Below are 24,070 nucleotides of genomic sequence, written 5' to 3'. Positions count from 1 at the left end.
TCAGAGGTGAATTTACACACTTGCTTTACTTCTCTCTGGGATAACTTTGTCGGAGATTAAATGCCGATTTGGTAGTGAGCTCCAAATGCTCAACCAGACCGCCGACAGGTCTCGCAAGCCACAGCCGCTCTATCACATGACGCATACTGCTCCAACGTGCTAAGGTTATGAGCTGGGTTACACCATGTCGCAAGTTTTGTGAGGTGCTTTTGTGATATTGAATGGATCGAATTACATTTTTTATTTCTCTCCAATATCCGACCCAGTAATTTAGGTCATTATCGGACCGATACGTAATATCGGATCGGTCCATCTCTACTTAGCACATCTAGAGACTGAAATCCTTGCCCATTCTTCTTTGCAAAACAGCTCAGTCAGATTAGATGGACAGCATTTGTGAACAGCAGTTTTCAGATCTTGCCACAGATTCTCGATTGGATTTAGATCTGGACTTTGACTGGGCCATTCGAACACGTGGATATGTTTTGGTTTAAACCACTCCATTGTTGCCCTGGCTTTATGTTTAGGGTCGTTGTCCTGCTGGAAGCTGAACCTCTCAAATCTTTTGCAGACTCCAAGAGGTTTTCTTCCAAGATTGCCCTGTATTTGGCTCCATCCATCTTCCCATAAACTCTGACCAGCTTCCCTGTCCCTGCTGAAGAGAAGCACCCCCAGAGCATGATGCTGCCACCACCATATTTGACAGTGGGGATGGTGTGTTCAGAGTGATGTGCAGTGTTAGTTTTCCGCCACACATAGCGTTTTGCATTTTGACCAAAAAGTTCCATTTTGGTCTCATCTGACCAGAGCACCTTCTTCCACATGTTTGCTGTGTCCCCCACATGGCTTGTTGCAAACTGCAAACGGGACTTCTTATGGTTTTCTGTTAACAATGGCTTTCTTCTTGCCACTCTTCCATAAAGGCCAACTTTGTGCAGTGCACGACTATTAGTTGTCCTATGGACAGATTCCCCCACCTGAGCTGTAGATCTCTGCAGCTCGTCCAGAGTCACCATGGGCCTCTTGGCTGCATTTCTGATCAGCGCTCTCCTTGTTCGGCCTGTGAGTTTAGGTGGACGGCCTTGTCTTGGTAGGTTTACAGTTGTGCCATACTCCTTCCATTTCTGAATGATGGCTTGAACAGTGCTCCGTGGGATGTTCAAGGCTTGGGAAATCTTTTTGTAGCCTAAGCCTGCTTTAAATTTCTCAATAATTTTATCCCTGACCTGTCTGGTGTGTTCTTTGGACTTCATGGTGTTGCTGCTCCCAATATTCTCTTATGCTGGGCTTACACTGTGCGATTTTTTTCAGTCGCGCGATTCAGCTCCTGCTCAAACTGTACAATTGACTCGCAGGGATTAGAAGTTCGTAGGTCACGATGCAGGTCTCACACTATATGGCCCGATGCTCTGATGCGCCCTGAGTGCTCACACTGTGCGTCCATAAAATGAAGGTTATAACAGAAATTCTGTCGCTCTCCCTCTGTCTTTCACTCACACAGACACACCACCACCATCAACTTTGCTAAATTGCTAATGAAAAACATTGATCAGGCAGCTGTGATTGAGCAGCAGTGTCGATCCAACTATTTTCACGGTTGTTGTGGTCGTGATAATTTTGTGAGGCCACATCGAAAAGGCTCGGATGAGCTTTCCAAAGTTCTACAAGTTGTGCCTCCATCGCTTGTGTCCAGATCACACGCTACACTGCCGTGCTGCGTCGTCTTTTTCGCTGACATTTGTGTTTGCACGTGCGCAGTGTGAGAAGCTGCGGTGACAGCCTCACGACCAAGCGATTGATGATCGGGAGCTGGTCGTGAGATGTTAATCGCTTCTCGATGCACGATGAAGGCCAAAATCGGGCCGATCGCCAAAACGGTCGCACAACTCAAAAATCATCTCAAAATGGGCCAAAAATCACACAGTGTAAGCCCAGCATTAGACAACCTCTGAGGCCGTCACAGAGCAGCTGTATTTGTACTGACACTAGATTACACACAGGTGCACTCTATTTAGTCATTAGCACTCATCAGGCAATGTCTATGGGCAACTGACTGCACTCAGACCAAAGGGGCTGAATAATTACGCACACCCTACTTTGCAGTTATTTATTTGTAAAACATGTTTGGAATCATGTATGATTTTCGTTCCACTTCTCACGTGTACACCACTTTGTGTTGGTCTTTCACGTGGAATTCCAATAAAATTGATTCATGTTTGTGGCTGTAATGTGACAAAATGTGGAAAAGTTCAAAGGGGCCGAATACTTTTGCAAGCCACTGTAGTTTTGTTGGTCCGAGCTGTTTGTTTAGTATACATATTAAAGAACATATTCTGGCCAAAAATGACTCCTCATAGTAGTCCTGGATGCCAGCATGTTTCTGAGATTCTTTTCTAGATCTCACTCTTGTTATGACAAAGTTAAACTGAGCCATTACTTTAAGCCAGGCACAGAGTTAAGCTTAGCCTGCAGTTCCCATGTATCAGTTGATAAAAGCCAATCTCAACAGAAGAAGCTGCTTAGCTAATACCCTGGCTGATACCCATTTTTGCACTGATATGGCAAATCTCATCGATTCATCCATTTTCTGCTGCTAATCTGGGTTGCAGGGGCCATAGTCTAAGCAGAGATTCCCAGGCCTCTTTCTCCAGCCACCTCCTTCATATCTTTTGAAGACACTGGGGTGTTCCCAAACCAGCCAAAAAACATACTGTAGTCCTTTCAGCCTTTCTTGGGTGTGCCTTGGGGTTTCCTTCCAGTTGGTTATGTCCCAACACCTCATATAAGGGGCATTCAGGAGGCCTAGCAGTTAAATGCACGAACCACCTCAAAGGGCTCCCTCCTGCAAAGTGGAGGAGTAGCACCCACCAAAATGACCTTAACGTATGTCTAAGGAAGAGCCAGGCTACCCTTTGAAGCTCCTTGTATCTGGAATCTCATTCTTTCAGTCACTATTCACAGCTCATGATCATACATGACAGTGGGAACGTAGACTGACCGGTTAATCGACAGCTCCTCTTTCAATCTCAGCTTCCTCTTCACCACAGCAGGCTGGTACACTGTCTGCATCACTGCAGACAGTGTACCAATTCATCAATCTCCTGCTCCCTTCCCTTCCTGTGCTGATCTTCCTGACTTTCTATGTATGAAGGGTGGCGAGGTCTCTAAACAGACCAAATATAAATTAATCAACATATAAGTGACCACCTTGTTTTGATTTAAAGAAACCAGTCCAAACATCAACTGTGTTTGTGTGTCATACAAACAGTATGACACAACATACCAGTTTGTGTGTCATTTGTTTGATTTGTGCAAAAACCAGAGCATGAAAGCCAACACAGCCTGGAGTCCATCCGGGGCTGCCTGATGACGAGGCTCACTGTATTGACAGTCTTTTTGCTTGAGTTATCTGTCCCATATTTATATCCGCTATTAAACATTCAGACATGAGAGTGATATCAATCCTCTTACAATATCTTCTCCTCGGAGTAGACTTACTTTCCGCGGTGAGCAGTCATTCAGCTGAAGTGTAGTTCGTGCTGTGAGTCAGTGCTAAAGGAGAGTAGTAGCAGTTCACGGATCAATGGCTTAGTGGTTGCTGCTGTGATGCTCCGTGTTTCATAATGTGTTTTTAAATGACTAAATGAGGGTTTATTACTTGTTCTCAACACTGCATGCAAAACACTGAATATTACTCAGCCACATTAATATTTTTTTATTAGCTTCAGAGGTTTACATGAAGTACCTTTGATGCACGTGTCACAGAAGGTTTAGCATTTAGCATTTTAGTGTATGCATTATACACTAGATTTCACCAGGGAATCTGCTATAGAAGATTTGATTTAATGAAAAACGTGATCATAAATAATGAACTGATAATTGTTATGTTTTAGGGTTTTAGTGTTAACACTGGCCTGTGGAAAAACACAGTGTCATTAGATTGATTGGCCTGGGATTCACTAAATCTACCTTAGTGCAGGTACCAAAGAGAAACTGAAAATCTATAATTATCAACACAACAGAAACTTTTAACAAAAAAAAATACTGCTACTACTATTAATAGTAGTAGTAAATCAAAAGAACTTGAGCTAAATGACGCACTGAGTTTCTCATTTCTTGCTACTACTATTAATAATAACAATAGTAAATATTCAAACTATTCTACATTCAGTGATGAAAACAGACACAAGGAACAACTTGAAACCTGAGACACCTACAGCTCAGAAAAGAAAGAGAACATGATGAAGTGCAGAGAAAACATCCTGTTGGTCTCTGATGAATTTTAGCGTCTTTAAGCATTTAATGTATTCAGACGTCTGACTTCTGGCGGGACTCCCACCCCCTCCAGTGTGGAGCTCCTCTCTAAATGCCACACCTGAACAACTCATCTGCAGCTCACAACCTGGAATTAATGTGCTCCCCAACAACCAAATTAAAATCTGATGTAAATGCCAGACTGATTTTTCTCATCAACTCCGTAGCACACAACACATCGACCCAACAACCCAGAACTTGAAAGTGCTCTGATTCACCAAGGGCTAAACAAAAATCTGTTTACATTCACAATGAATATCTGCTCATTCCTCCCATCTGAGACGTCTCTTCATGGTTATTATGTGGGTTCTTGCAGCTCAGCTGTGAGGTAGATGTTTATACTTTGTGTTCACTGGTTTCTGTACGATATCTCTCTGTGAAACCATTAAGACATAGCTGAAACTACATGTCGTTTTGGTTTGACTTAAACAGACTTTTCTCATTTTAATAAATCTACATAAATGCAATGAGTGCATTTACATAATTTTCACACAGTGTCTTAATAACATCAAAAGAAGAAGGTGGAACATGCACCACGAGGCAGGGAAAAATACTAAAAACTCAAATACTAAAGATGTTTTTCCCTCTCTTCACTCATCTCTTCAGCATATTGGTTGCATGTATTTCCATAAATTCCATAGGTGAATTTCCATCAAGGTTTTTAATTCAGTTTCACTTTTCTTACATTTTTATGAATATGGATTATGCTCAAGCAGGGATAATAAACAGGAATCCAGTAAATGTTGATCATTCCATGCATCATTTACATTTATAATTAAATTAATAGTTGATAGTGATCATTTTAGCTTATATGCTTCCCTGATGAGTTTTCCCTTTCATCACCATAATTTTTATAGATAAAATGAGACTGATTGTTTTTCCCCCTTCTTGCTGATAATATAGTAGAAGCTTCTTCTATTGTCATCACCCCAGCAGGAAGCCCCACATGTTTAATTTGGCAGATTTGCACACGAGAATCCCATTCCTGATGCAACTCCATGAGGATCTTATCAAACCAGGGATCTGATACAACAGTGCTGCAATATGTTTCACTTTACATTTAGCTTGGATCCATGATTATTTTTACTGATTGCCAAAAATTGTAGCGTGTTGGGCGCTAACTTTTTTCGACTTGTGAAGTGGTACATGGAGGAAAAGTTTAAGAACCACTGCACATGACACATATCTGGCATTACAAAGAGAGCAGCCAAAGAGAAAACACAGGGAAAAAAACTTAAAGAAGAAAGAATAAATGGCTAAACTGGTCTCAGAAGTCCACTGGTCTTATTGAATTGAAATCCCTAAACAAGCTCTACACACTGTGTGTCTGTGTGTCACTGAGCGGTTGCACTGCAGTGTTTCCAGTTTAATTTTATATTCTGTTTTTTATTCCTGCTCCTGAAGGCAGTGCTGAGTTGTCACGTTTACTTGTGGATTTAGAGCCTTTTACATTGCCGGCACTTCAGAATGTAAAGACTCGAGTCATTTCACTCTAGTAGAGACGTGGTGCTGAGAAAATGACACATGTTTGAAAATCCCTCTTTTCATGTCCTTGAAGAGAGAGTGTGGGTGTTTTTCTTCCCCCCCCCAAAATGAATTTTAGTGTGTGCTTTATATTTACTGGAAAGCTTGGCCTGAAGACAAGCACGTCTTTACATTTCCTAGTGAAATGTCTTACTGCACAGCTGTTTCTGCCACATCTCTAAGCCATGACAAAGACTTCAAATCTCCAGTAGTGTGCATTTATCAGCCTGTGATAACTGAAAGATATTTTCAAAACTATATTAAAAAAAAAGTGGCCTTTCAAGATATCAAATCCCCCTTTCAATTCAAAGCTCCAAATATATTTGTATTTGAGAGAGGAAGTACTTGAGCTGGAGAAACTGAGTTGCTATTAACTGTTTAGACAGGCTCAAAGTTTGCTCCTTTAATGCAGAAGAGCCCATTATGAGGATCTCTTGTGTGTGCACTCATCGTACTTGAACATCGGCATTGCTTGCCACTTTAACTTTGCTTTCACATCTATTTATTCCTATCAGTCAATACTGTCAAAAGGTATTTTCAGTCTGGAAAATTGGATCAAGTTTGCGTCATAAAGGAAATAAAGCGGCTAATACACATTTATCTGTCACTACATTAACCATTCTTTGATATTTGGCCATGTCACTCATCATAGCTTGCTTTGCACAGTTTGTTTTTATTCCTGCAGAAGTAGTCTGATGTTTAGGTTAATGTGTCACCGTCAGAAGTCAGAACTGTGAGGACATATTTAGGACATCTATAGGATCTGGCCAAACATTTGAAAGCATGGCAATACTTTGTGTCACACGAGACACATAAGCTTTACACTCATTGGAGAAGGGTGTGTACACATTTGCTGCAGTGTGCCTGCAACATCTACTAATGTGTGTTAATGTAGTGTTTGTTAGTGTATCTATAGATAATACGTAGGCATACTTTAGAAATATGTGGTGGAAGTGCTGCATTAATTGGCTGATTATTAATGCCTCATATTTGTCAGTTAAAGAATAAATATTTCTGCAAGGAAGGACAAGTGCATTTGTTTAATTTTTGCATGGTCACTAAGACTCAGTGATTTGTTTCTTCTCTTTGTTTGTTTCTCTGCAGCTTTTCTGTGGATCAAGGAGCTTCTGCATCAGGAAAGGTAAGACAAGTAATGTGCTCTTTCTATGTGCATGCACTGGAAGCTGTACACAGAAGCTATATATGTTTGTGTGCGTCTAGTATTTCATAGGTGGTATAATTTATTTCTGTGGCTGTCCTCATGGAATTGTATGGAAGATGTTATGCATTTCTCTTAAACCTAACCTGTTTTTAGTGCCTAAACCAAACCAGTAATGGAAAATTAGATGAAGAAATAAATCAATAAAATTAGGTGAAAACCAAGAAAATCAACAAGCACAGAGGTCCCAAAACAGCACAAATTACAACCTCCTTACCATACAGGGAGTGCAGAATTATTAGGCAAATGAGTATTTTGTCCACATCATCCTCTTCATGCATGTTGTCCTACTCCAAGCTGTATAGGCTCGAAAGCCTACTACCAGTTAAGCATATTAGGTGATGTGCATCTCTGTAATGAGAAGGGGTGTGGTCTAATGACATCAACACCCTATATCAGGTGTGCATAATTATTAGGCAACGTCCTTTGGCAAAATGGGTCAAAAGAAGGACTTGACAGGCTCAGAAAAGTCAAAAATAGTGAGATATCTTGCAGAGGGATGCAGCAGTCTCAAAATTGCAAAGCTTCTGAAGCGTGATCATCGAACAATCAAGCGTTTCATTCAAAATAGTCAACAGGGTCGCAAGAAGCGTGTGGAAAAACCAAGGCGCAAAATAACTGCCCATGAACTGAGAAAAGTCAAGCGTGCAGCTGCCAAGATGCCACTTGCCACCAGTTTGGCTATATTTCAGAGCTGCAACATCACTGGAGTGCCCAAAAGCACAAGGTGTGCAATACTCAGAGACATGGCCAAGGTAAGAAAGGCTGAAAGACGACCACCACTGAACAAGACACACAAGCTGAAACGTCAAGACTGGGCCAAGAAATATCTCAAGACTGGTTTTTCTAAGGTTTTATGGACTGATGAAATGAGAGTGAGTCTTGATGGGCCAGATGGATGGGCCCGTGGCTGGATTGGTAAAGGGCAGAGAGCTCCAGTCCCACTCAGACGCCAGCAAGGTGGAGGTGGAGTACTGGTTTGGGCTGGTATCATCAAAGATGAGCTTGTGGGGCCTTTTCGGGTTGAGGATGGAGTCAAGTCAACTCCCAGTCCTACTGCCAGTTTCTGGAAGACACCTTCTTCAAGCAATGGTACAGGAAGAAGTCTGCATCCTTCAAGAAAAACATGATTTTCATGCAGGACAATGCTCCATCACACGCGTCCAAGTACTCCACAGCGTGGCTGGCAAGAAAGGGTATAAAAGAAGAAAAACTAATGACATGGCCACCTTGTTCACCTGATCTGAACCCCATTGAGAACCTGTGGTCCATCATCAAATGTGAGATTTACAAGGAGGGAAAACAGTACACCTCTCTGAACAGTGTCTGGGAGGCTGTGGTTGCTGCTGCACGCAATGTTGATGGTGAACAGATCAAAACACTGACAGGATCCATGGATGGCAGGCTTTTGAGTGTCCTTGCAAAGAAAGGTGGCTATATTGGTCGCTGATTTGTTTTTGTTTTGTTTTTGAATGTCAGAAATGTATATTTGTGAATGTGGAGATGTTATATTGGTGTCACTGGTAAAAATAAATAATTGAAATGGGTATATATTTGTTTTTTGTTAAGTTGCCTAATAATTATGCACAGTAATAGTCACCTGCACACACAGATATCCCCCTAAAATAGCTAAAACTAAAAACAAACTACAAACTACTTCCAAAAACATTCAGCTTTGATATTAATGAGTTTTTTTGGGTTCATTGAGAACATGGTTGTTGTTCAATAATAAAATTATTCCTCAAAAATACAACTTGCCTAATAATTCTGCACTCCCTGTATGTCCTGGACTCTTGTAAAGTTTTGTGGAGTTTGGGCTTTTTTTTTGATATTCATATTTATTTGATTTATTAGTTTTGTTTCATTCTTGTATTTCTGATGTTAGATTTTTGTAAATGTGTCCAATGTTTCTCTTGTCTTTGTCTCCATCTGGTTTGTCTGTGTCATACTTTGTTTCTACTTCCTGTTTAATTTTAGACCTCAGTCACACAGGCCCACAGGCCAGTTGGCGAGTCCTTGGCAACCTCTGGTAGCTAGGAAAAATATTTGGATTCCCTAACTGGATGTAGAGTGATTGCTGGAGGCTGCTGGTTGTTGCCAGGTGAAACTGGTCACAAAGAGGGTGCTATACCAAAAGTCTACTTTTGATTGCTTTACTTGCCAGAACATTTCTGTGTTTGCCTGCAGTTTGCATGAAAACATGGGTTGTCTGCAAACACTGGCCATTTACTCACAATTAAAAGCTACGAGAAATGGAAAACATTTGCTGTCACAGTTAAAGATGTGCCTTTTGAATTGTGTTTGTTGGGGTGGTAAGGCACAACTTTTACTTTGCAGGAGAACATTTAACATTATGGTTTGTTTTGCAATTTTTTACACTTTCACTGTAACTTATCAAGCAGATCCAAAGGAATCACAAGGACATTTTTGGTGGAGCATCATATAACGCCTTGCAACCAGTTATCACAGACCTCCAGCAACAACTTACTGACCACCTGAAGAATACACATTTTTCTCTTGCAGGTTGCTGCAACTAAGGCCTTAGTACTTACATTTCCATGTGTTGTTACCTATCCCTGGACTTTCTCGCTTTATCTTATCCCAATTCCTTGAATGTCTGTGCTTGTCTCTGTATTCCCTCCTGTGTGATTATTGGCCCCAGTCTCATTGCATTCACGTGTGCCGAGTCTGTCCTGCGTGAATGTATACGCACAGTCTTGCCTCTCTTCTTGTCTGCTGCCCTCCATTTGTGTGGTTTTTTTTTTTAATTCTCTAATCAGCAACCAAATGCTTGCTTTATTGATTGGTTACCACCTACACTTCTTACATTTAGATCTTGTCTTCACCAATTTGTGACACTTCTTGTTGACAAACATGACTTATAACATCACCACCCATCGAACCCCTTGATAGAGACTCTAAAGAGGACTTTTATCTTGCTGCAGCAAATACGGGTACAGTACTGATGAGAAAAGAGCATAATATTACACCCTGGGATGAAAAGCATATACGCAGACTGATACTGATGTATCTATTTTAGGCCAGTATCAAGCTATAATATCATAGCATACCATAGTATATTATTCTGATTCAGTTACTGGTTGTGAATGAATAAGTTATGCCTGTAAATTCTCACCTTTAGTCTCTTAGATAAATACTTTAATTGTAGTTTAAAGGTAATAGTTTACAATAAATCGACCCAAGCACTGATAAAGCAATAACAACGATTACTACAGTATATAGTTCATTAATTAATTACATTTGCATTTAGTCAGCAAACAAAAAAGATGAGGATCACATTTTTCTGTGATTTTTTTTTTTCTGAATCTACTCACTATGTCGAGCACTTCTTCACTGTTGACTCTGAATTTGCAGACATTTGTCATTCCATCAGTCCATTGGTGAAAAAAAAAGAAGCTACTTGCTGTTGTTGATCCTGTCCTGATTTGTCCTGCTAAAGTCATGTCGCTTGCTAATAACCTTTGTAAGACTTTGTGCTATTCAGTTTTAAAGGCTAACTCCATCATTAAAAGTCTCACCAGTCATGGGACATTACACTGACAATTAATTTGGAAATGTGTGAATAAGAAGAGGCATTAAGTCTAGATGTGCTGCAGAGCTGGTGTTGAAAACTTTCAGATACTTTGATTGGTCTTGTCAGGAGCTGGGGAGACACTACTGCAGTCATTTTAAATTAAGTATATATTTTGTGCATATTTTAGATTTTCTGCACGTACAGTTCAGATTTGGGCTAATAAGGCCACTTGGGGATTTTACGTAATACATTGTTTACAAGGATCCATGTTTCAGTCTTACACTCGCATGTTAATACACATGTTAATACAATTTACTCACTATTAAAACATTAAATCAACCCAGATAATGTGGTAAACCCAACACATTAAATTTTCATTCACTCACCATAAAATGCACTTGTGCTGTCCTTATTGCTGACTTTGACCGTGACATTGCAAAGCAAGAGTAAAGTTTGCTGGACTGTAGAAACAAAAGGGAAGCTGGAAGAGACAGCAGCTGACTGCAGAGAAAGAGGGTGAGAGGGAGAGCTCACTTTTCATTATGGAAGCTCTGATGGACAGTCTCCTGACAGAGCAGGGAGGCCATGAAGCTCCTGTGTAAGAAAGAGCCAAGGCAGGGAAGATAGGCAAGGGGTATTTTGAGAATAAAAGACATTTCCTCCAGACATGATCCCAAAAGTAAGTTATAGACATTGTTTTGCACAGCAATGTCTTCTATGTACTGTGTCAGAGTTTCCATTTTGGAAAGAAAGCTAACTTGTGCCATGCAAACTAAAGGGTTGTGCTCACTGATCAGGAGCTCAGAGATAAAAGGTTAAATATGCAGGTATGATTATTCATAGAAATAACGTCGCAGTAATCCCGCTGTATGCTAATGGCTATAATCTGCCAAGATAGCAAAATTGGTTTTACTGTCAGTGCTATCATCTCTATGGCTAAGTTTAACCCTTGATGATCTTAAATGTTCAGCACCTTGGTCAACAGTTTTTGTTTTAAATGTGCTATATAAATAAATTTGACTTTACATACTGTTTAGGCCACGTGTGTTCCCTCTTGACATTAAACAAACAGTAAAAAATAAATAAATAAACACTATCTCAATTTTAAATTGATTTGCATTAAATGGATTCTGTCAAAGATGAAAGTATTTTAAAACATTTGAGCTGCTCTGTGTCAGATCTGACCTGCATCTATTGCAAAGGATTTTCAGGTCCACCAGCATCGATCAAATCAAGAGAAATTAGCTTAGCTTCACTGCTTAGCTTCCCGCAGAGCATCTGCTCTTCTTTAAAGGGTCATGAAGAGGGACCGCAAAACAGTGACACAGTAAAAAAACATAAATGGCCCTTCATAAATGGCACCTCTGCTTTTTTGAAACCCCATTTTTCCAGTGGCCTCTGCCACGCATGAACAGTTTCGTGCTATGTTGAGCTAAGAGCAGCACACTGTCCAGGGAGCACTCATGAATGCAACAACCGTGTTGTGATGTACATTTGTGTAACCAGTAGTAACAAAGGCTGACAGGGAGTGAGCACATAGACTAAGTATAAAGATCAAAAAAATGAGAGCATAGAGCGCAGTGGGCAGCACAGCTCAAATTTTGGGTCATTTGCTGAATTTAGCAGTCAGCAGCACCTCACATCGCGTTCTGTGGTGGTGCCTGTAGGTGTGAATGTGAGTGTGAATGTTTGTCTGTCTTTCATTGTTACCCCTCTGCCCAGGGTGACCCCCGCCCACCCGCCTGCCCTGTGGCAGCTGGCTCCAGCCACGCCCCCCGTTTATCCAGTTTCACTTTCAATAAAATATTATTCATTAGGGTTACATAATTATGCTAAAGTACATAGTAGAAGTTGTTTTTTTCAAAGAATACATGTTCCAAGATAATACTAATAAAAAACATTCTCCCTACTCTCTGTTTGATTGATTAAACAGTAATCATCAATTTTGTTAATATCAGGTAGGCTATTTATAGATTTCTAAATAGATCTGTATTCTTCACATGAGCATGATGTCTTTATTTATTTATTTGCCTGATTTATTGATTATCATACACACTTTGAAATTGTTCAGACTCATGTTCTGAATTTACCAGTGTTATACTTCCCCCACCTTTGTAAATTAGAGGAGAGTAACCTGACGTTTGTCTACCAGTAACTTTATTAATATTATCGCACGTCATTAGTTGTTGGAGTAAAAGCATTGCCATTTCAGCGCCATACATTTCTACAATTATTGTTATGTGTATTCTACCCCTGCATTACAAGCTCTGTGTGTTAGTCATGTGTGGAAAGCCATTCTGGCTCTTTCAGCGGACTCAGCCAGGAGAATTTATGACCACTTAGTTTCTTTCATCTTCTCCAAGAATTTACAGGACACTTGCCATCCTATCCACTCTGCTATCCAGTGTCTGCAGAGAAATATTGGCATCTGATGAAAAACTCCCAGAATTGGTTGCATACATGAACTGTGGAGGTGGGACTGCGACTCAACTAGATGACACCATTAATGTGCTAAATATAATGTTGCAGGACATTGCTGGAAATACGGTTTCCCTGCACAAAATACATAAGCATTTTTTAACTGCTTCTTGAGAATTTCATGTATGTTGCCAATCGCGTTTCTGTTGAAAGACACCTTTTAGGTTTTTTGTTTGGCTTTTCAGATTCATTTTGCAGTTCACTGTAAATTTGAGGTAACAGGATAAAAGTCCAAGTCTCAGGGGGGATTTGAGCTTTTGATGTTGCAGTTTTATAACTGGTGTCGTTGCGAATTTAACTGGCAGAACACCCGTGCTTTATACAAGTTATCACATCTCCTCACTCGGTGCCTATGCATCAATGCCAAGAACATATACTACAAGAGGAAGAAATTTGATGAAAATGTGTTTAAAAAATTTCTCGCAAGGTGTTCAAATGTGCAGACATTTATATAGCAGTAGACTTCATCAATCACTAGCACAGGTTTTAAAGCTTATAAGTATAACCCTATTTCAAAAAATAGGTTTTGTAAACTGTAAATAAAAACAGAATGCTATGATTTCCAAATTTCAAAAGCCCATATTTTATCCCCAATAGGACATAGAAAAATGTGAACTATTTACACTGAGACATTTTAATATGTCTTGAAAAATATTACCTCATTTTGAATTTGATGTCAGCTAAATGTCTCAAAAATGTTGAGACAGGACAACAAAAGTTAAAAAAGAAGTAGTGCTAAAAGGAAGTGGGTGGAGGAACTTTGCAAATAATTAAGGTCATTAAATAACATAGCTGTGTGTAAAAAGAGCATCTTAAAGAAGCTAAATCTCTCAGAATTAAAGATGAGCAGAGGTTCACCAGTGGATTAACACTGCATCTACAAATTGTTCCTCAACACTAAAAAGCTCTCATCATCTACAGTACATAATGTTATCTGAAGGTTCCAAGAATTTGGAGAAATTTCTGTACGCAAGTGACATTATTGGTTGCCTGTGATTTGGGTCTTAAGGCAACGCTGAATTAAAAACAGCTGTGATTCTGTCATGGAAATCACTGCATGGGCTCAGAACACTTCCAGAGGCTGCTGTCTGTAACACAGCTCACTGTGCCGTCCACAAATGCAGGTTAAAACCATATGTGAACATGAGAAACACCGCCATCTTCAGGGGGCAAAGCTTGTCGGTTCTTTATTTCGGTAAGGCCTTCCTTAGCTGCAAGTACATCTATTATAAGAGTACGGCTTCAAAGTAGAAGAGTCCAGATGCTGTACTGGCGCGGACTCTACACTCCAGACTTTTCCTGCATTAAACAGTTTGTGCATCCTGAAATTAAAAATAAGTTTCCAGTCATTTACAAGATGTTGTTAAAAGAAGAACAGATGGTAAACTTGTACTTGTCCTAACTCTGTGTTGTGAATAAAATATGGGTCTATGAGATTTACAAATCACTTCTTTTATTTCCATTTTAAATATCAGCCCTACTTTTTTTTTTGAAAGAGAATCATTTTTCTGCACTTTTACCTGCTTTAACCTGTTCCTCACAAATATAGCCTAATCTTGTTCCAATCCATATTTGTAAAAAAAATATATATATAATAATAATAATTTAATTCAATTAAAAATTAGTAATAATTGGCATGGTTTTAAGGTAATTTTGAAGCAAAGACGGACTTATACAAATACAAAACCCAAAGCTTTCAGCTACAAATTTAAAACAGTGCCCTCTTGCTTGTGACGTCAATGGAGACTTTGATTTTCATCTGAACCACAGCAGGGCAGTAGGCACAAGTAATAAAATCAGACAGTATTCAGCTCATTTGACAAAGACAATTAATATTAACAATGCCCCTACACCCCTGGACTTTAGAAAGAGCAACAAGTCATAATTTTTCCTTTTAAAGAGATATTTATAATCTGACTGCAAAGGGCATATTCTCCGCAGAAGGACTTTAAAGTGCTATTTTAATGACAGCTTAGTGGGCAACATATAATTCACACATGGTGCAATATTAGACACAGCACAGTTTTGGTTCTTGTCTGCAAGGAGTTATTACATTGTCCTAGTGACAGAACGCAGTGGAGGCCTTGCTTTGTCAGACTTGTGCATAGAAGTGTTTGTAGCTTAAATTAGATTTATTAACTGTACAAAAAAGGTGGATGTATCATCTGTGAAATGTAAAGCGAGTGCATAAGTTCCTTAAACCTGCATTATCCAAGCCAACCAACATTATTTATTTATGGAAAGAGCAATTTTGCAACATAATATTTACCATATTCAGTTTGAAGAAATCTAAATGATACGTATGATACAAAAAAGCAAAGAGTTCAATAAATCAAAATCTAATATTGTTTAATAAGTAGCGTTAGTCAAGAATAAATGCAGGTTTTCTGTGTATGTGCCTGTGGCAGCAGAGCTTAGACAGATGTTAGAGAAAGTGTTCAGCTGCATGTCCAGTAAGTGGATCTGTTTATTAACCACAGCCACAGTCATTTGGATGACCTCAGTGTCACCTGATTGAGAAATCCAAACAGCAAAAGCAATAATGAAATCCCTCTGCGAGTAATACAGACCTATACCAGCAATTATCAGGTCAATATTCAGACCACAAGAACATTTATTCACAGTAACATATTTGGAATTGCACCACTTTTCAGTCACACGTGGTCCAGTCCTTTCACATTTCCTCTTGCCGCTCAGATTGTCCGTGTGAATGTGATCTCACTGCCATGCTGCAATGGTCCATGAAGCACATCATTCACAGTGCTCATTCTAGGGTTTAATCAGGTCAGCGAGATCTTCCATATTATTGTCCAAACACCTCACATGCCCCATAATGATCATAGAACAGCGCTAAAACCCCATCGTTTCCTCTGTGGCCCCTCAAGCCTCGCTCTGAGGAATGGAAATAATCAGCTGGTGAAGGTTCTCAGGTGGCCAAAGTGCAAAGAAAAACCAATAGACTTGTAAAACCTGACTTTACAAGCCCTGCAAAATAAAAAGTAGCCATTTCACTGTTCCTTGAATCACAAATTTAAAAAATCAACTTTAACAGGTGTTAAAGCTATCACAACAATAAATAAATAAAAACGACAGTGTGAGCTGCTACAACTCACCACCGTGCCAGGAAGGGAAAACAAAACAGGCATACATTCATTATGAAGACATTTCGTCCTAATGCATAGAGTGACAGCATAGTGAGCCCTGGGAGTCTCTGGGCTCTTACCGCCGCATAGCAATAAATATGTTTATATACAGCAGCAACCTGATGCTTAGATGGTTGTCTATTCATACATGGCGCTGTCAGTATCTGGAAACCAGCAGTTTATACCGTTCCTTTATGATGTATATACTCCTCATGGTCACTGAAGCGCTTTGATAGTAATACTGTCTGATACTGTTATTAAAGTGTGATATCACTGGTCTTGTATCATGCTGTTTGAAACATACTGTGCATTCATTTGAAAGCCTTGTCGTAGAGCCTGTCCTTGGTGAAATACATGTTGTCATGATGGTCGTGGTTCCTTTTGATCCTCTAGATCAAAGTATTCTGTTCGTGTGCATTTCAATGTGCATACCTTTACACAGCTGTGTGTACCAGTGGATTTTTGTACTGTATATCATTTCCTTGCTTGTTTGAGTTTTGTGTTTGCTTTTCCTCCCCTGCTAGTCCCTACTTTTTGCAATCAGCTTCCTAAATTTACAGATTTGTGGATGTTTTATGATGTTATGTGCACAGTTACACAGGCAGAAGTTCAGAGTGCTCATTCCTTCTTTAATAAGTTTATTACCAAAGAGCTTGACTGGTCTACAAATGGTCTCTATAATCCTCGCTGAATATGCCATTTGTCACATAAGATTGTGAGCAAATGAATACTACTGCATCAAAAACATTGTGGATTTGTCCCCTCTGAAAGCAAGGCTGAATTTCAGCACCCCTACTGTAGAGGATTCCAAAAATGTAAGTTTTATAACCACTCTTAGATCGCAACATAGATAAAATGATGAATAACCAATAAAAATCTGTAATTCATACTACAGCTTTTTTTTTCTTGCCTCAGCACTAGCGCAAAAAAAACAACCCATCCATTTATTGTCACTTAAACAAGCAGCTGTATTTTTATATGCATTAAAGCTATATAAACATTTAACAGTGCAAATGCAAATTCCTTGCTGAAAGTTTAACCAAAAGGCATTTCCAGTAGAAATGGGCTGACATATCCTGAGCATAACCATGAATAATATCCACTGAAGTTAAAAAGAGGTGCTTTGCAACATTAAACTGCAGTGTGCCAAATAAAAAAGTCAAATACATATTTTTTGGACCATAAAGTGCACGGGATTATAAGGCACATTAAGTGAAACAAAGCAGTCAGATAAATCCAACTTTATTCAAATCATTCTTCTTGCTTCCTCCACTTCTGTACCTTTGATTCATTAATGCTGTATTGTATCACAGCTGCTCTATCCGGTTGTTCAGTGATGACGCGACAAATCCTACTTCCGGGCCTAAAGTAGTAGCGTTTAATATGGCTTTTGTGTTGTTAACATGTTTAATGCTATGTATTTTCTTCTATTTGATCTCAAAAAGCTCCTAAAACAGTCAGTGATCACTGTTGACCTCCCTCTGCTTTTATTACCGCTAATTATTTATTTAAGCTCAGTTTTTAAAACCTTAGGTTGTAACTACAGCCCATCCCATGCTTAGGTAACTAGCAAGCTAACTTCTGCTAACTTCCTGCTAACTTCTAATACCATTAAATGTAACAAATTCTGTTTACATGGATGCCTGGATGTTAAACTTCATAGTTACACCTGGTAAAGCAGCAATGCTGATCGTTTTATTAAAGATGAAAGAATTTAGACGTTTTCTAACTCTCAGTGATGCTGCAGTGTTCATTTGACTTTGGGACCTGAATCGGACGGAGTTTAGGACCCAGATTACTCCCAGATTTAGGAGCACCTTAGTCCGACAAATACGGCAATAACGATGGCCCGCTTGCATGTTCTACAAAAAAAAAGTGCTTTGTTGTGTATCTGACAGACAAACACAAAACCAGTGAAGTTGCACCATTTTTAAAAAACCAATTCTGGTTCATCCTTTTCACTCAACAATCCGCTTTCCCCATTCTCATTCTCCGTTGCCGCCATGCTTTTTCGGCAATGTGCGTATGAAAACAAAGGCACTGCGCATGCGCGTTTTACCCATATTCTATCGCGATATTTCATTTTCTTATCGTTGCCTAACATTGTACCGGTATTACCATCAACGGTATAATATGGCCCAGCCCTACTAACCACTTTTAACCTAATGTTCAACTCCAACAGATGCTTCAGGCACGACTCAGGGTCAGTATCTTGCCCAAGGATACTGTGCAGGTTGGAGGAGCCATGGCTTGAACTACAGACCTTACAATTTGCTCTCTCTCTTGAGCCACAGCCACCCCCAAAACAGAAGCAAAGATCCCAGTAAATGTATTTACATATATATACCTTGTATATGTTGTTTCTTTGAGATGTTCAGTGTTTTGCAGTATTAGAATTGTGATGACAGATTATGCATCTTGTTGTGTATAATGCATTCAGTGGCTGTAAATGCTGAATTGGGTATTTTTTTATTCTTGGACTCTATAGCAGCAGCTTTGCATGACTGATGTTCAAAATAATCCTTATTTGGATTCATCCTTATCTAAAACAAGTAATTTCAGTTCTGTTAACTCCTTCCTTTAAAGTCAAAGTTAACTTTATTGTCCTTGGGCCATAAAGCAAGGAGACTGTGGTAGAATGAAATTGTTTTTCTCTTAGATATAAAGAAGGAAACAGACTTCACATACATAACACTTCTGGGAGTGAGTATTTATAGTTTATGATTGTGTATATTTAAAGAGGGTTCAGGGCCCTGTACTACGAAGCAACTTAGGCATACTCAGTATCGTGCTGTTATCTGTATTTACTGACCTTAATATTCGCAATCAGGATAAGCTGACCGGTCATAAGCATGGATAAGTGTACTGGCAGCAGAGTAGCTGATTTTGCAAAAAAAAAAAAAACCATAATATCAGGGAAATGTAAACACATCATACAGACTGAAAGTAAGAGAGCTGTCACAGATCAATCAGCTGTGTGACTGTGTGTGAGATAAAAGCACTGTATAGTAGTTTAGTATTAAAGGTGCTGTATGAATGTGTGAGTGCTTCAAATGTTTTAGTCAGAAAGACTGGAAAAGAGCTGTTAAATTAAAAAAGCTTACCCTATTTGAAGCATGCAAAAAAAGCCATCAAAAGTGCTTACTGTGTATTGCAAGTTAATGGGCTCATCAGTATCACAATTCTATCATTAAGGCATGAAGAAGTGATGGATTATAATCGAGGATTTCATTTTATAAATGTTTAAAAGACTGTTTTAGTTTTTAATTCTTTTAGCTGTAGCCCCGGTGGTGGTTAAAGCTATGAGAGTACAACAACAGATTTCAAATGTAGGCTTAGTCTTTGTGCAAATTTGTTCTAAGCTCAGCAAGTACAAATAGATGCTCTGCTTTAGGAGCTTAGAAAACAATACAATTGTTGAAAATCTGTTTTGCCAACAGGGCAAAAAAAATTGAGCAATATAGGTGCATCCAAGGCTCTACGACACAAAGACACTAATAACAAAAACTTGACACCCTCCTACTATCTGCACACAGAAGTATCTTCTAGGAATAGCGATGCTATTTCCCGGAGAATTGATTGGTCAGTAGGATTTCATACCTGTTAACATTTATGTTACCTAGAGAAGAAGAAATCCTGCTGCTTAGTACAAGCCTCGGGAGTCTGATTGTCTGTGGGAATAAGCTCTTGCATTACATCGTATGTTGTGTTTGGTACTTTGGAGTTTTTTGACTTTTTGTTTTGCGTGCCTCTTTGCTGCTTTGTATGGTTTGTGGTCTGTTTTGTTGTTGTGTTTTTTTCCTGTGGATGTCCCCAGCCACACCTGGGGCCCCACTCGCAATGTTCAGGTATCCACATACTTTCTGGGTTTTCACACAATATATTTTGTTCTGTATCACTTTAAAGTTGCTTTAATATAAAAGCACAGGCTTCTACAGAATCACTAGAAATCCCTGAACTGGCTGTAAGAACACCAGGTGCTTTCTGTAGGCACACAGGTAGAGAAAATAAAGCAGTGTTAGAAATAAAACCAAATGCATAAAGTGCAGAATAACCTAAAAACAGCTAATGCACAGTATATCCGAGGAAAAGTGGAGGCTCTGTACTCAAATATGCTGCATATGTATGAGAGAGAGTGTATGTCTGTGTGTTTGTGTGTGTGAGGGAGAGACGCACACAAAGACAAAGAGGGGGTGCATGGGGACGAATTAAGAGGGTAAGATGTATAACAGCAGGGCTTTAGGGCTCAGCAGAACGGAGGAAGGTGATAATTCACAGCTCTGCAGCTCCTCCACATGAGCTAGGCAGCCACTGTCAGAGTCGACCCCTGCTGCTAACCTCACACTGTGGCAACACATCCTCGGCATAAATATTAATCTCTCTCAGAGTGATCTGCTGCTGATTTTGCTGCTTAAACAAGCAAAGGGGTTTCTGTTTATCCTATAATTTCCTGTATCCTCCTCTCATCACATCCTCGGGCTGGTGCCTGTAGAGTCAGTTTATCCCAGTGGTCACATCAGCTGTCCTACATGCCCCCTTCCTCACTCCCTTCATCCTGTAATTGCAGCCCAAAGGCCAAACCAGACCGATAAGCAAATTAATTAAGAATAGGTCACACAGCAATCCTCAATCATTAATTCTGCTCTGACCCCATTTGGGCTCTGATCTAAAGCAAGTCAATGTTGTTTGAGAGACAACAAAATGCATTACAGCAAATAAGCAGCGCCAGTCCATGACTGATAGTGTTCCACTGTGTGTTTTTCTATCCAGGTATGCTTTTACTGCATTGGCAGTGTGTTTGGGGTGATTGTCATGCGCAAACATGGAACTGTTGGTGGCAGGGGCGGAGCGTGGGGGTGGCTTACGGGGCTTAAGCCCGGGTTGTTTTGTCAGAAGCCCGGGGTATTTTGGAGTGTAATTTTTTCATAGTTAGATGCCTGGCTGACAACTGTATAAAACAAAAAGTACACACAATATTCGAAGCACATAGTGCACACTGTGGGAATTTACGACTGTGCGTGAATCCCCCCCTGATATTGGTATGATCCAAGCTCAGGCACTAAGCGACTGAGTGAGGGGGCGGGGGGAGCTGCTGCCCGTGAGTGCGCTGTTGGAGAGACGGAGCCAGCCATACTAAGGAGAGCTTAAGTTTGACCAGGTACCAAAGCAAATCATTCGTACCGTACAAATAATGTAAATATGACGGTGCATCACGAAAGATTGATATGAAACTGATCACTTGACCAATATTATTTTACTTGCTCTTCAAGTGAATCAACAAATGGCGAAATGAAAAGCCGAACAAATGCTATTTTTTAGAGAGTCTTAGCTTACGTGTGTTTATTTCATATTTTCAGTTCTTACCCTCCCCGACTAAATCGGTTTCAGTTATGTACTGAAACATAAGAATGGACATTAGAGGCTTCTTTCAAAGAAAAAACTCAGGTAAATGTTATTTTATATATTATGCTTTGTATGTTGTTCAGTATATTTCTATGCAAAACAAGAGGGATTTCAGTACACAGTAGGATATTCACATTTGTAACCAGATATTTACATACACTTTAGGGAGAAAACATAAAACATTTTTACTGTACAACATCAATTTAGAGTAAACTTTTGTTTTAGATAAATATTGAAATATCTTTTGAATCAGTTAAATGTCAGAATAAAGAGAGACAGAGCTTCTATTTTTTATCACTTTCATTAAATTTAGGAGTACATATACACCAAGTTTATTGTTAATTAATAAGAAAACTCCAGACGATTCCATTCTGAGCTGAAGAAGCTTCTGATAGGTTAGTAGAGTCCATGTGAGTAAACTGGTGGCACAGCTGTGGATGCATATAAGACAAAACACAGAGCCTGTTTCTGTGACATGGGAACATCAAGAGATGTCAACCAAAACACCAGGAAAAGAATCGTGGAGCTCCATAAGTGTGGCTCAGTTTGAATACAATTTGGTGCAATTTACAGTTAAAAAACACAGACAGTTTCTCTCTTTACTCTTAAAGTTAACAAATATGTTTTTTATATTTATCAATCTAAAAAAATAAACATTTAGTCTGATTTGATGTTACAATTAAAAAAGTGTTTGTGTTTTGATCTGAAGAGTTTGTAAATATCTGGTTTCAACTGTATATTTGATGATTGTCAGCACAAAGAGAGAGAGAGAGGAGCAGAGATTGAGATGGAGAATGAGGACAGAACAGAGATGAACAAGAGCAGGTGAGACACACATGTTAGTCGAATGGTTGCTTACTAAAAGTATCACCGTATCATAGGTACTCATGTATCTCGTACCTAGTGTTTCTTTTTAGGTTTGCTATTTTTCAAATTCTATATTAAGTTCTGCAGGCTTGTTTGCACAACAAGGCTAAATAATTATATAAACTTTTCTCAATCTAAATATTGGACTTTGGTAGAATTAAATAAATAAGTGTAGTGCAGGTCTATGATGATTTTTAGTGCTACTATCATCTAGTTCTGATTCTGGTTCTGTCTTGGTTAAGTCCTCAGTAGTCCTGCTTTTGAACTGTTGTAGTCCTGTTTTAATTCTGGATCAGTTCTGCGTCTGGTTGAATTGGGGTTTAGTCCTCGTGTCTTGATACAGCCCCGACTTCGTTCTGTCTTGCTGCTTAATTAAAAAACTAGTTTAAGGTGTCCTGCATGTGTGATATATATATTTCCCTATATGAAGTCATTCTTTTTTGAACAAAACTCAAAACAGAGCCTATTAATCTTTCAGTCATTTCTACACCCCCCCCCCCCCCCTCAAAAAAAAAAAAAAAAAAATCCCACATGCATACTACCCTTTAGGGCTAAGCCCCGGGTGTTTCAAATGTCTGGCTCCTCCTCTGGTTGGTGGATCAAAATCTGGTGGTACTTTTCAGCCTTCATAATTCCATCAATTTTGACAAGATCCCAAAACCACTGGCTGAAATGACAAACCATGATCAAGCCTCCAACATGTTTTACAGATGGCTGTAGACACACTGTTTACCTCTCTCCCGATCCTCTCTGTACATACGGACGATGGTTTGAACCACAATTTTAAAATTTGGATTGATCACTCCATCTGACCTGTTGGTGCTGATTCACAGTCCAGTTCTTGTGTAATTTGGCATACCTCAGACTTTTTTGTTTCTCTTTCACTTCCTTAAGTGTGTTTCTTAACAGCCACACTTCCACTGAGACCTTTTACTGATCATGCTTCAGTGAACAGTAGATGCATTAGCTGAAGGGCCAGATTTATCTCTCAGATCTGGAGCTGGATTATTTTTCTATTTCTATGACATGACTTTTAGATAATGTTCATCTGCTATAGATAGTTCTCTTGTACTTCACTTGTCCTGTTTCCTCAAATAACAGCATAGCCTACATTTTCAGCTAATAGCTCTTTAGAAATCACCTAGCTGGTACAAAATACCATTTTATGCCTTGCGATCTTTGTTATCTTTGGCATTTTTTATAGGTTTAACTGAAGGAATGGGACCTGCCGTTAACAAAAAAATCGAATTCAAAATTTTAAAGACTACTTTAAAAAATTGCAAGAAATTCTGATTCCTTAAAAAGCAAAATATACAGAAAAAAGCAGTAGAAATTTGAAAGGCAAATTAGATATTTGAATGGCATACCTTTGCTCAGTGTGTTCCAAGTACCACAGATCAGATTACAGTGTGGAATGATGACCATCAGTCTGTGTAAAGATAAATAGGTACAGAAACAGTACAAACACAAAGCAGATAAATCTGAAGCAATGACTGATGGTAAATCAAATTGCAATGGTTCTTACGTAAATGTTACCAATACACACACGTTTAAACTCTGTCAGCTGTAAACTGGAACTATCACAGT

The 24,070-nt window shown here is 39.3% G+C and overlaps 1 protein-coding gene across 2 annotated transcripts in view; it reads left to right on the top strand.

The window, feature by feature from the left end:
* Nucleotides 1-24,070, top strand: part of whrna (whirlin a) — a 211,375-nt gene that overhangs the window by 151,935 nt on the left and 35,370 nt on the right. For both annotated transcript variants that reach the window (XM_080866683.1, XM_080866682.1), the window contains exon 5: nucleotides 6,943-6,979. In XM_080866683.1, coding sequence (XP_080722809.1) covers nucleotides 6,943-6,979 — 37 coding nt within the window. The remainder of the gene's footprint in view (nucleotides 1-6,942; nucleotides 6,980-24,070) is intronic.

This window comes from Rhamphochromis sp. 'chilingali', assembly GCF_963969265.1.
Source record: "Rhamphochromis sp. 'chilingali' genome assembly, chromosome: 2".
Lineage (NCBI taxonomy): Eukaryota > Metazoa > Chordata > Actinopteri > Cichliformes > Cichlidae > Rhamphochromis > Rhamphochromis sp. 'chilingali'.
Note: the sequence above shows the minus strand (reverse complement) of the source record. Positions and strands in the feature narration are given on the sequence as shown.